This window comes from Esox lucius, chromosome 6 (genome assembly GCF_011004845.1).
Source record: "Esox lucius isolate fEsoLuc1 chromosome 6, fEsoLuc1.pri, whole genome shotgun sequence".
In the NCBI taxonomy this organism is placed as follows: Eukaryota; Metazoa; Chordata; class Actinopteri; order Esociformes; family Esocidae; genus Esox; species Esox lucius.
In genome coordinates, this window is record NC_047574.1 from 18,114,248 (window position 1) to 18,128,630 (window position 14,383).

At 38.9% G+C, this 14,383-nt stretch overlaps 1 protein-coding gene across 2 annotated transcripts in view; it reads right to left on the reverse strand.

Annotated features, from left to right (window-relative positions):
• Positions 1–8,322, reverse strand: part of sh3pxd2ab (SH3 and PX domains 2Ab) — a 57,456-nt gene extending 49,134 nt beyond the window's left edge. For both annotated transcript variants that reach the window (XM_010870132.4, XM_010870131.4), the window contains exons 1-2: positions 7,927–8,322; positions 4,162–4,242 (exon numbers count right to left, since the gene is read on the reverse strand). In XM_010870132.4, the coding sequence (XP_010868434.2) occupies positions 4,162–4,242; positions 7,927–7,998 (153 nt within the window). In that variant the 5' untranslated portion in view covers positions 7,999–8,322. The remainder of the gene's footprint in view (positions 1–4,161; positions 4,243–7,926) is intronic.
• Between the last annotated feature and the right edge of the window lie 6,061 nt (positions 8,323–14,383).

Consider the following 14,383-nt stretch of genomic DNA (forward strand, 5'->3'; position numbering starts at 1 on the left):
TGACACAGAAACCTTTTTTTGCAATTACAGAGATCATACGTTTCCTGTAGTCCTTGACCAGGTTTGCGCACACTGCAGCAGGGATTTTGGCCCACTCCTCCATACAGAGCTTCTCCAGATCCTTCAGGTTTCAGGGCTGTCGCTGGACAATACAGACTTTCAGCTCCCTCCAAAGATTCTCTTCTCCAGTACCTTGAGATGCTTCTTACAGAGCCACTCCTTAGTTGCCCTGGCTGTGTGTTTCATGTCGTTGTCATGCTGGAAGACCCAGCCACGACCCATCTTCAGTGCTCTTACTGAGGGAAGGAGGTTGTTGGCCAAGATCTCGCGATACATGGCCCCATCCATCCTCCCCTCAATACGATGCAGTCGTCCTGTCCCCTTTGCAGAAAAGCATCCCCAAAGAATAATGTTTCCACCTTCATGCTTCAAGATTGGGATGGTGTTCTTGGGGTTGTACTCATCCTTCTTCTTCCTCCAAACACGGCGAGTGGAGTTTAGATCAAAAAGCTCTTTTTTGTCTCATCAGACCACATGACCTTCTCCCATACCTCCTCTGGATCATCCAGATGGTCATTGGCAAACTTCAGACGGGCCTGGACATGCGCTGGCTTGAGCATGGGGACCTTGTGTGCGCTGCAGGATTTTAATCCATGACGGCGTAGTGTGTTAGTAATGGTTTTCTTTGAGACTGTGGTCCCAGCTCTCTTCAGGTCATTGACCAGGTCCTGCCGTGTAGTTCTGGGATGATCCCTCACCTTCCTCATGATCATTGATGCCCCACGAGGTGAGATCTTGCATGGAGCCCCAGACCGAGGGAGATTAACCGTCATCTTGAACTTCTTCCATTTTCTTATAATTGCGCCAACAGTTGCCTTCTCACCAAGCTGCTTGCCTATTGTCCTGTAAACCCATCCCAGCCTTGTGCAGGTCTACAATTTTATCCCTGATACCTGTGTGGACAGGTGTCTTTTATACAGGTAATGAGTTCAAACAGGTGCAGTTAATACAGGTAATGAGTGGAGAACAGCAGGGCTTCTTAAGGAAAAACTAACTGGTCTGTGAGAGCCGGATAACTTACTGGTTGGTAGGTGATCAAATACTTATGTCATGCAAATTAATTATTTAAAAATAATTTTTGATTCCGTCTCTTACATTTGAAGTGTACCTTTGATAAAAATGACAGACTTCTACATGCTTTGTAAGTAGGAAAACCTGCAGAATCGGCAGTTTATCAAATACTCTCCCCACTGTATATATATGGTCACTAGAGCCAAGCAGAAAGTGCAGAGCATACTTTTGTAACCTGCCAGCTTCTAACCGAACAGTGTTATATGTGCCAAAAGGACAGATAAAAGAGCTGAGCCTTAGACGAGCCATAGCTTTTGGTGGGCACCAGTCACAAACACCCACTCACAGTGGTTTTGTGTATACTTAGCAGAAAACAAGAAATGCAGAGAGAAATCTGACAATATCAGCCTTCTAGACTGCTAACTCTCTGACAATGACGTAGATTATGAAGTACCTCTCAGATTTTGTATGGGGGGAAAAGTACCAATTATTACGGTGAAGCCTAGCAGGAGGCGGATGTATCCAACTGAGGGATCGTGTAGTAGCAGGAAAAGCCAGCCTTATCTCTCTCTCATCATGCTGCTGGTAGCCTCCCCAGAGGACATCTCTCTTTGCCTCCATTCCTCCTACCCCACCCCTCCTTCCTGATCATGACTTCCCCCTCATTTCCAGTCTGTGTTGAGATTGGGCATGCCGGCTTCCTCAGCTGGATCCTATGCCCCAGGGAGGTCGTAAATCTCACTGGCCTGGAAGAAAGGTCTTGAGGAGACTCCAACGCTCCATCAGTGTTTAGTGGAGGGTGCTCGTCACACTTTTTTTCATATACCGTTCTGTAAAGGACACAGCTGTTTGAAAGTCGGTGATATTGTCAATAGATTTTGTCAAGTCTGTGGTACAATAGAATCAAGTAGCAACTCAGCCGTCACCACAAAAATCTATGATATTTGGTTTATGTTTTATTAAAGAGCAGATGTAAATAATGTCAATATTATTGAGTGAGCTCCATTTCACTGAAGTAGCTTTAATCAAAACAGTATGAAAAAAACAAGACCAAAACAACAGAAGAATGTCCAAATAACCATCCATCCCAAATTGGATAACTTGGTCTTGGAGGATAAATCTAAGTATCACTTATGGTGTTTAACAATTTGATGATCCAGATTTTTTCCCAATACATCATTTTTATCATTTGTTGCCAAAATGAGCTACATTAAGATATTGACAAAGATAAATAACAATGTTAAAGATGCATTCCAGATCTTTTGCAAATAGCAAGCTGCAACAGGGATCTAGGCTAATGTTTACAGAGACAGTTCTCTTTCCAGCAGAACAGGACAGCATGATTTTCCCGGCTGTTAGCAAGGGCCTCAAGAACAAAGGGTTTTCTCTGCTACTGTCAACCCAGTCACAAGACTTGCTGAAAGAACAAGGTTTTATTTAGGGATTAGACTTGCCATGTATTATCACAAAACTTAAAGAACGGTACACTGATAAAAGACAGGCATGACTAAGTACATTTTGTTTAGTCAAGGAAATAAAAATGCTAAAAACGAATATGCTCCCAATAACTAGTTTAACTGGGCATAATCAGGTTGACAGACCTACCTCTGTGAAAACAATTGTTTTTAAGATCGGGTTTGTGCGGTCACTCCATCCAAGCAATAGGGGGAGGGAATGAGAGGTAATGTGTGTGAAATTTAGGGAAAACAAGGCGATTTGATGGAATGGGAAGTGGCTGGCGAGTTTTGTACCTTTGGGAGCGGAGAGTGAAGGTCATTTTGTTTCTCTGGTGTTTATGGTGTGTATGCAGTGTTTTTTGTCCCTTTTACTTTGCTTGGCAAACACACGTTTGTGTGGCAAATATTTTTGGAATTGACTAAGTAATAAGCTCCTTCTAATGAAATGGGTTCATTCTGAAAAAAAAAAAAAATTCTCTCATGAAAATTCTTTATTATCCATGAGCTGATGGGTTTTTCCCTGCTTCCGCCAGGAACCAGTGGTCTACAATGGGACCTTACAGTTGGGGCTTCCCCTTGAAACGTAATTTTGTGGGGAACACACAGGGCATTGAGGTTAGACATTCATGCAAATCTCATCTCATTCACTTATCTCATTCTCTTCTGCTAACCTCATTCACGTTATTGTGCACATCGCATTTTGTTTAAAGTGACTGTGAACAAGGTTACTCTGCTATGTATTTATTCTACCTCTTTTGCTGCTGACTGCATGGTGTGCAGTAGCCTGCCCAATGTTTGTGTAAAACAATTAGTGCATGTGGCACTAAAACACAATTCTCCAAGGCAGATCTTTGTAAAAGAACACAAAAATTGAGTCGTGACTACCAAAACTAAAATGCCAACTGGCCATGTGAAATAAAAGCAACACAGCTAGCATTAAGGATGCAGCAGTCACCATGCACCATGAGTCGGTACCGGTCAGCTAAATAGGACGTACTTATCTTTCCAAGGATAACAATTAAGTATCACAGCGATGGATGCATTTTTTCTTAACTCCCAGCTGCAAATAGGTTTTGGACTTGACTAGTCCTGAGAGAAATTGTTTTCCGTGCTTATGCTCATTGTTAGTTATCAATTAACATTTGGAGCGAATGAGTTTGGTCTGACATTATCTTGGTCGTTTGGATATGTCATGGTTGTGGTAGGACACAGGCGCAGAGTCTAAATAGAGGGTGTAATCCATGTTTAATTAAAAAGGAAGACAAAACAAAAGCCGCAACCAGTGACGTGGTTTATCCAATGCAAAGACAAAACCAAAATGAACCACACTAGGTGTGGCCACACAGAGAAAATAAATAGGGTCCCCAATTGGAGGCAACAATCTACACCTGCCTCCAATTGAGGAGACCAAAAGGATCGGAGGTGGCTAGAGGTGCCACCTTCCGTCCTGTCATGACTATGGCCCTAGCCCAGTGCAGAGATGGCTAGGGGCATAGCCAGGACATGACAGAATATCAGGGATTGCGTTTAATGGTGAGGTATACAAAATAACTGTTTCAAAGAAAGCTTACTTTAGACTATATTAAAGATGATTAAGTGAATGATTGTTCGACACAAGGAAAGTAAAACTTACCTGGAGATCAAAAAATGCACTGTATCTCCTGTAGATAACATGCGAAGTGGAGTCAGAATATGTGACGTTGATGAGGTACACCTAGCAGAAGAAACAAAGAATTAACAATGAAAGTAGTCAGGGTGTGTCAGTGATTGCTAACTATCACAGATGACAAAAGGCTTCCCAGGTGCAGATTGGCCAACAGTGCGAGCCTGCCAGAAGAGCTGGATGTTTCGAGAGAAATAGCTGTTCACTCAACTATATGTCTAACTCTCCATAGATGATATGAGTCAAACTTTCCATCAGATTAATATTTAAAAGGTTATCGGGCCAAAATGAAAACCAGGGGATATACTATGAGCAAGTGACGTCTGGCCCGTAAGTTTCTCCATGGACATCCTCAACCTTTCCCTGACCCAGTCTACAATATTGACTAGCTTCAGGTAGACTACCATAGCCCTGTGCCCATGAACACAAATGTATATGTTTATACAGCTATCATCTAGTAGCACTCCGGACCTACTCCAATTCGCAAAACACCTGAACAAATCTATAGACAATGCAATCTTGATCATACTCCACACTGCCCTCTCTCATTCAGACAAGAGGAATGCTAATGTTAGAATGTGGTTCATAGACAACAGCTCAGAGTTCAACACATAACACCCTCCCCATGCTCATTTTGACTTCCTTATACAGTAGGTCGACTACACGTTCTGAGAGTGGGCAACAACACATCTGCCACACTCAACGTTCTGCCACACTCAACATTCTGCCACTCTCACTCTGATAGAGAGCTTCAAGTTTCTTGATTTCCACATCACCAACATATGTACATGGTCCAAACATCCGGACGTTTGCCCATCAGAACCTCTTCCCCATAGGAGGTAGAAAAGATTTATCAAATCTTCAGTACTCAAAATATTTGTACAGCTGATTATTAAATGATATTTCCAAAAACTAGGCTACAGATACTAGAAATGCACTACGAAAAACCCTATTAAGCCTACAGATATAAAAACATCTAACCATTTGTACAGCATAGGCTATTTCTCATTACATAGACTAAAGTGACCATAAGTTGCTCTTTATGTAGATGCTAACCATGGCTTGACCTGGATCAGCACTAATACTGTAGTGGCCATGAGCTCTCAGCTGTGTCCCCCTCGCTCATGCAAGGAAGTCACGCTGGAACCAAAAGACAAAGGGTTGCTTCTTTCCTCTCTCTAAAACAGGATAGGCATTTTTAGTTGCTTAGCTCATACATAATGAGATTTGATGTATTTTTTCCGCAGGGAACTTTAGTTCCCAGGCAAAATCTCCTAATGTGACACCCCGGGGTTAATGCTTTGAACTGGGCTTAGGGACTTCAGAAAGGACTAGATACATTGATCCTTCTTCGGGTTAATTAATCCTCTTGGACTGGTGGTAGTGCTTAGAAATGTACAGAAGTTTTGGTTATTCTTCTATGATTTATATATATATATATATATATATATATATATATATATATATATATATATATATATATATATATACCCTATTCAAACCTTTTCAAAGTTAGGTCAAAAAACATTTGGTAATTGACTAAAATGACATTGCATAAAACATTTGGTAATTGACTACAATGACATTGCATAAAACATTTGGTAATTGACTACAATGACCATAATCTATTTCAACCTGCTGCTACAGTCAGACAGAGGACGATGGAGTTGTAGCCACCTACACATTTTGCACTGCAAATTGTATGTAGTCCTGCATTGAACACCACATAAAGTCACCTCCAAAATGAAAAACAAAACACTTGAGTTACGGTAAATTGTAATTTGACTCATGAAATATACTGTACTTCATTAAAGTTTCAAGGAATCAACCAATACTACACATTTCTCAAATTATAAATTAATGGGATGGGAGGGATCTCAGACCATTCCTCCACACAGAACATTTCCAGATTCTTTAGATCCTTCAGTCTGCCCTTGTTGACTTCTTTCATCAATTCCAACCACATGTTTTCAGTGGAATTCTAGTCTGGAGACTGAGTTGCCTTTACAAACTGTTGATTTTGTGGTCAATTAACAACTGAGGTCATTGACTTGCAGTATGGTCCACTTACAGACAGGTTTCAGCCTCTTGGCATACTGTAGGCAAACCGTTTTTGGGCAAGAATATCCTGGTAATGGGCTAAGTAATGCTGTTGATTATCACAATTATAGACTCATGTATTATTATTTTGATACAAAAGATACTAGTGTGCATGGTCAAAGAGCTCTATTTTTGGTGAGCCTCTAGCAGCAGTTCCAAATCAAGTGTCAGTTCTGTTTAGCAAACCTGCATTTTTGTTTATTGGATGACATGAAAATGAGCTCTTTGTTCAAGCACACCAGTAGTAATTTTGGCGTCAGAATGAGACAGACAGACATGTAATTTTCAAATCCTGGCTTATTCATAGATTTGTATGTGATCAGTCATAAAATACATGAACAGAAATGATTATATTCCATGATTTTTCCACTTAGTTTTGGATTTTATATTTTTTCCCAAAACATACAGGTCTGGAAAACCTGATTCCAGGATTTCCAAGGACTTTGATGAATTTATTAACCCTGTATTCTAAACATTATATAAACCAGATGTTTCATACAAATGACAATTGACTGAGAGTTGTGGTATATGACAACACATACCATAGGCATAAAAACTTTTACTGTTCCTTTGTAACCAGTTTATAATAGCAATAATAAACTACTGCACGGGTTTGAGGTAGTATATGGCCAAGGTAACAATGTAACATGGTACTATAACATATTGTAGTACACTATATAATACAACATTATTATAGTATTAACCAAACTTTCCCCCTGGGTATTAATAAAGTTCTATCTATCTATATTTAGACTGTTATATCCAGCATGCAGTGTTTACTAGAACGTTGTAGTATTCCATAGACTATAATAAATACTACAGTTATGTTATCTGTATTTGCATATGCTTCACCCAATATCCAATGTGGTACACAGAAGTGGAAAAACCTACAAATGCAAGTATAGACCATGAATTTTGTTCCCTACAGGTCCTAGAAAAGAGTAGAGCAATAGTCAATTTGGTACATTTGCTATTCTATTTGCCTTGTAAGTTTACTCAAAAGGAAAGCCCCCACTTGTACTTCAGAATTACCACAGAAACCCTAGAGTAGTTACTTAACTAGTATTTTTAAGCTATAAGACATGAGGGTGTGTGGTATTTTGCCAATATACTAGGGAAATGTGCTGTTCTTATGCACAATGCATAGCAATATACTAGCAAAAAAACGAAAACAAATCCCAAAATGCTTTATTGCTATTACAAACCGTTTAACAAACACAGCTTTCAGCCAATCAGCATTCAGGATTCGTACCACCGGGGTAAATATATATATATATATATAATGAATATCATCAGCGATGCCTATCAGGTGCCTATGAAAAGCGCTTATATTTGCCATGTTCCACACCCATTCGTGCCTTATTGCTTAATTATATTATTATTGTATATAGCTATATATTTACTACAGTAAACCTTGATACGGCATGTCACGTCTACAAAAACACCACAGTGAATATTACTGTGAAGTCCGCAAAACAACCACAGTGAAAACCCGTGTATAACTGCCTTGTCTGCAAAAAATACAACATTAATAGCTCAGACAAAATGTAAAATCTTTGTGTATTGGCGGGCAGCCTAATCCATTAAAGTAGGCTACCCTAGATAGCACTGAAACAAAAATTGTCAATTACTCACATAATGTTTGGAGGGATTCCGTCTCTTTTGCACATCAACAACGTTTACTTCAGTGACAGTTCGGAATTGCATCTTGAACTTCAAAAAAGTTCACACAATCATGTAATCCAGTGGTAGGAACGTATACGTAGCTATAGCTATGTCCGGGCATTCGTGATCCTCTATTGTAAATGTAAAAAAAAAAACAGATCAATCGGTAAACGTTCAAATGTTATTAAAATTACAATCAATGCCTACACTCCCATGTTTGTCAAGTAGAGTTTGACGTAGTAGCCTAATTGTCTTTAGAGTTCAAGAGTTTGGAATCCTGTTATTTTTCGCAGAGCAGAATACTCTAAACAACTATGAACACAGGGGTGGCAGTATTTTGGAGTACGCTTATAGAGCACTGCTCAGTCTCAGCCCAGCTTGGAACAGAAGTTGGACCATGTTGGACATTTTTACACAGTGCTGAACGAGGGGCGTGGTGTTTCTGGAGAATTAAACTTGTAGGGCCTAGCAATAGCCTAGTTTCCGCAAGAACAGAGAACATCGATTTACCTGCTACATCAATATTATTCAGTGTACTACATAAAATGTTCAAGCAGAATTATTAAAACACCCAATGCCTCTCAAACGTATTTACCCCCTTTGGTCACATTTATTGTGTTAAAACATAAACAATCAAAATGCATTAAATTCGGGTTGTGGCACAAAATAAGTCCATAATGTCTAAGTGGGGGAAAAATCGTCTAATTGTTCTAAATTAATTACAAATATAAAACAGAAAATAATTTATTGTGAAAGTATTCACCCCTTTAGTCAAAATTTGGTAGAGGCACATTTGGCAGCAATTTTATCCATGTATCTATTTGTATAAGTCTCCAACAGCTTGGCACATTTGCCTGCTATGATTTGCTAACTGCTAAGCTCCATCAAATTTAATGGGAACTTGGGTGAACAGCAATGTTAAACTGTTCTTTCCAAATATTCTCTATTGGAATGAGGTCCAGGCTTTAACTGGGCCACTTAACAACATTCACAGACTTGTCCCTGAAGCCACTCCAGCCTTATCTTGTCTGTGTGCTTTGTGTCGTTTTCATGCTGAAAGATGAATGTTTGAGTCTGAAGTCCTGTGAGAATCTTCAAGGACCTCTGTGTATTTTGCTCTGTTAATCCTTCCCTCATTTCTGACCAGTTTCCCAGTCCCTACCGCTGTGAGGCGTCCCTTAGCATGATGCTGCCAGCCCCACGTTAGGAATGGTGTTCTCAGGATGATATGAGGTGTTAGGCTTGCACCCCGGTCATTGTTGCAATATTCACACTGTCCTAGAGCTCAGCCGTGGAAAACTGTAATTCCTTTAGAGCTGCCAAAGGCCTTTTGGTGGCCTCCCTGGCTATTGGCCTTCTCCCATATCTTGTGGACGGCCTGTTCTGCTCAGATTCACAGTTGCGCCATATTGTCTCCATTACTTAATAATGGACCTTACTGTGCTCATTGGGATATTTAATGCCATTTTATTAATATTATACAATTTTTAGTGTTGATCAGTATGATAAACTCCATTGTAATATTATCACAAGAGGCACTATAGCTATCAAAAGCCCCAACAAAAATGGACTATTTTCATTTAAACCATATACTATGACATTTAATTTAGGAGCACAGTTTGTTTGATACATGATTCATGTTTGCTGTCGGCAGCACTTATTTTATATAAACTGTGCATTATTATTTTACAATATACCTTATACAAAAACATTTCAATTGTATTTTAGCTATATCTAACCTCTCATTCCCATTCACATTATCTCTTATCTTACTTTCCATCTCTCTCTCTCTCTCTCTCTCTCTCTCTCTCTCTCTGTCTGTCTCCCATACTCTCAGTTCTCATTCCCTTAGAAATCCCTCATCATGTCTTTAAAGTGTTGAAAAATATGTGTTCTTATTTTTCATGTTAAACAAATTAGACATAAATTATGCATAGTCTATCACCATCGACTGGTGTCTCCTAAAAAATAATGAAAAGTGTATGACTACTACACTGGTGGCTTTGTAATAATGCATACAGCTTCAGGGTGCAGAAAACGGGGTCATCAACACTAGTTAGATATGTTTATAGTTTGTTTCTTGAGGCTCAGTCTCTCAGACTAGCTTTCCTCAGTATTCTCCTAAAGATGTTTGTTTCTAGCCAACTTTGGCCCAAAGTTTCAAGGGTCGAGTCAGAACACTGGAACTTGGATAACTACACAGAACCAAGTATTTGTCTTTTTCCCCTTATCTCCAGAGTTTATTATTTAATACAAGCTTGCAGGCAATAGTTTGTACCAACATACAGAAAGTGTGCAAATTAAGAAGTAAGAAACACACATCTTATATAAATTGATATAAACAACCCAACCCCTCCAACTGTTCCTCTCTTCCATTTAACCTATTCTGCCTTTAACCTATTCTGTAAGTTTCTACTACTGTTTTCTCCTACTGCTATGACATAACCCCATGACCTTGGCTGTTTTCGCACATATAGGCACATTATTCTTCCACAATACAATGTATAAGAACACGGTCAGGTACAGTGTCACAAATCTCATAAGAGAACATTGTTCTCCCTCTTTCTGCCATTTGTCCACATCCTCTCATTTTTACTCTTCTGCTCTCTTTGATGTTTTCATCCATTGTTCGAAAAACACAGGTGAGCATACCTGTGGTCTACTTCCAAGTAGTGACAGCATCAGTTGTGCTACCCATGTTGGCACAGATGACATAAAGCTGTAGACACACAGATGAGACCTCATTTTTGTCTGTATAGAAGCAAGATAAGAAAAGTTTGTATATGAAGAATAGTGCCATCTGGTGGTCGGTTAGACTACCTAGGCCCTAGAACCTAATGTTGAATCCATTCAAATCCATATCAAGTCCGCTTATAAATTTGGGGATGCTGCAGTAATTAATATTTACCAACAGATGGCATAAACATGCCATAGTAGTTCTTTGTTCTGCCACCGTTGGTCTCTGGGCCACCCCACCCCTCTGGGAGTGTACTGTAGCTCTCAGTCAGTCATGTCAAAGGTTTCTCCATCCTGGGCAATCAGTTTCTCTTTGGACCTAGGACAGCAGTGGTCATTTTCAGAAAACCCCCTGGCAATTTTCAGAAAATTTCTAAAACCTTTTCAAAAAGTATTTAATGTGACTCCGACGCACTGACTGTTGTGTAGCAGGGCAGTATAGCTCTGTTATAATGTGCTAAAATGTAAAAAAGAACACAATGAAAAAATCAAATTTACATTCTTGAACCCCAAATGTTCACCTTTTAAAATAAGATATGAGTTGTCAATGCAGTAAGAAAACAAACCTGGTAAAAATATTAAGCATAAAAAGATATTGTCATATATAGTGAAATAAACAAGAAATCTTGATTCTGAGTTAATTCATTTATACCAGTAATAGTAAAGCCCTCAGTAAAGAAAGTTGTAATTTGTCCCTCTTTTTCCATCACACTTTTTTGTCCAAAACTTTCTTATTTGAGTGAATGTTTTTTGAAGACAAAAATGGAATTATTTAATTTGGATAGATGGGAAATAAAGGGGGTAAAACATTTGTTTCAGTGCACAATTAGAGGCTAGTTTATTAGGTACCCCATGTAATAATTTGTTGGACCCCTTAAAATTCAGAGAAGCCTGAAATCTTCGGGACATGGAATCTACAAGTAGTCAGAAATATTCTGGGTTGATGTGGGAACATGCTGACACAGTGGCATAACTAATTTGCTGCAGATGTACATTCACGCTGTGAACAGCCCATTACAACTCATCCTGCTCTGCTGGGTTGAAGCTGCGGCCACATGCAATCTGAGACTATTTCAGGAGCAGGCCGGAAAACAAGCAAACATTCATCTCATTCGTCCCCTGGCTACTACACACTACAGATACCGTAAGACTAGCACAATGCATTAGTTGAAGTCACAATTTCATGCTGTTAGTTGAAGTCACAATTTTTTTATGTATTTTTTGTTTTAGAAGAATAGAAAAGTATACGAGGGACTAATCCAAATAAACCCTTATTAAGTATAAGTAGGCCTAAATGAGATTATAAAAAACTAGCTGAACCATTAGAAGTGTATAACAGCGTAGTAACATCACATTATCAAAATGAACAATATTTTATGAAGCAATTCCTGCCTCGTTCTGCTGTAAGTCAGTGCCGAACGAGACAGATCACCTGTGCTGCCCACATAGCTCTCCATCAATATGTTCCAATGTAGCGATTGGTGTTTGGGAGCTGTTTGGAAGCACAAGACAAGCGAAGAAAGGTGTGAGATTATTAGTTGGTAATCTATGAGCAGATTAAGCCTGTGCCTCTCCTGACAGTATTTTCTCCTTTTGTATTGGTTAATGTAAGGCTAGGTTTGATGTATTGTTCTCTTAGACCTTCAGCGCATTTAGACAAAAGTGTCTGGGAACAAGATAAGACAGACTCACTGGTAGACACAGGCAGACAGACTCACATCTCTTTATTATTTTATGTCACCTCTTTCAACTTCTCAATCCCTTTTTCTCTCTTTCTCTCCCTTGTCTCTCTCCCTTACAGAATCTACAAACTCCCTCCCTGACTCACCCCTTCTCTCTGCCTCCTTTCCCTTATTACATGCCATTCAACATTGGTGATAAAGCTGCAATGGATAAACAAGTGACAGTTAGACCGACAGACAGACAGACAGACAGACACGGACAGACAGACAGACAGACACACAAAGAGAGACAGACAGACAGACATGTACAAATATACGTTAGTAGACAAAGCATGAACCAAGTTTAAGTATGCAACAAGCCACAAGCTGGATTTTTACATACCCCAACATGTACTGGCAGCAGTACTGCTCCGAGGGCAGAATTGTATGTTATTGGTTAACTCAATGGGTGGGGTGGATGTGGCATTTCAAACGGCTGAATGATCCGGCATGATATTAATCTGGTAGTGCTTGTGCCTTCCCTATCCCTTAACAAATTGAACCAGTCCAATGCGAATGAAAAATTCTAAGCTTTACTTTTGCACTTTATTTTGGAATATGTAGTTGTAGGATATTTGCAGTCAAGTTGTTAGGTAACTGAATAAAAAAACATATATGTCAAGAAAACGGGAGAAAAATGTATTAGTAATACGGTTAAATGAATGGAGTTGGATGGAATTGTTCATGCTTTGTATGGCCATAGGAAATCTCCCATTGCGGCTGCGCGTCAGCGAGTCGCCTACGCGCTAAAATACACAGTAAGGAGGTGGCAAAGCAGAAGCTGAACGTAACTATAAGAAACTAGCCACAATAGGAGTAAACTCCTGTGGTGGATTCCTAGCGTCTTCAATTTTTTACTTCAAAATAAAGGTTCCTCATTTAAAATGAATATTGATTTAAACATTAGAAACATTTCAACAAGATAATGCTAAGCAATGTTGGAATATTGTAAAATAATAATTATACATTATAATTTATTCAGAGAAAAAAATCCACTGTGTTTATATTAAACTGCATAATTACATTGACAGCATACAAACATGCACTATGTTTTTATATACATATGGACATATGGGCTGTGTAGCCGAAGCCAAACACTGTGCACCCATGAAATGTGGTATAATCCTCACAGAATACAACTTTAAAGATTATACTTTGAAGATTCCAATTAAAAGGTATAGGTCTTCAAATTGTCTGAATAATATTATTCATAATTCCCATAAAACCTTGCGGCGCAGCTGAAAAAGCATCACTTTCGGTTCTTACCCCATTAATTTCTTCCATAGGGTATTTTTTTTTATCCTGTTAAAGATTTTGATAACCGTGTAAATATTACATTATAGTTAATACTTGTACATTTTCTGCCATCTTCTATTTGGACTTCTGGTTAGGTGCTAGCTGCATTTTGTACTTTGCTTGTACTGTTCAATCACAATAACGTTGAATCTAATCTATTCTAAATATCTATTGGACAAGTTGAAAATATTGGCTATAAGCAATTATATTTTAACAGAGCTAACTGAGGCAATATACATTGACAAATGTCACCTTGCCCTGACAATATTTAAACGGTTGTCAAAACGCAGAGCCACGGTAAGTCTAAATGAAAAACAAACCTGATTTGAAGTGAAATTCCTCATTGAATAAATAAATAGTGAAATACAAAAAGAACCAGTATCTTATTTTTTGTCTGCTAGGTTTTATGGGGATTATGATGCATTTACTATTTCAGTCTTTAGTTAGCCGCCATACATATTTTGGCAATTATTGGTTTTGACCATATATATTGGGCTTTGTAGCCTCAGCTAGAGATTGTGATTCCATAAAAGGGGGTATCAGCTTATTCAGTGACACTAAGAACACTCAACTGCGAAGAGGTTGGTAGTTTCAAATGTTACAAACCTTTATTTTGAAGGTAAAATTTAGAGATGCTGGGAGTACACTATTGTGTCTAACTCCTATTGTGTCTT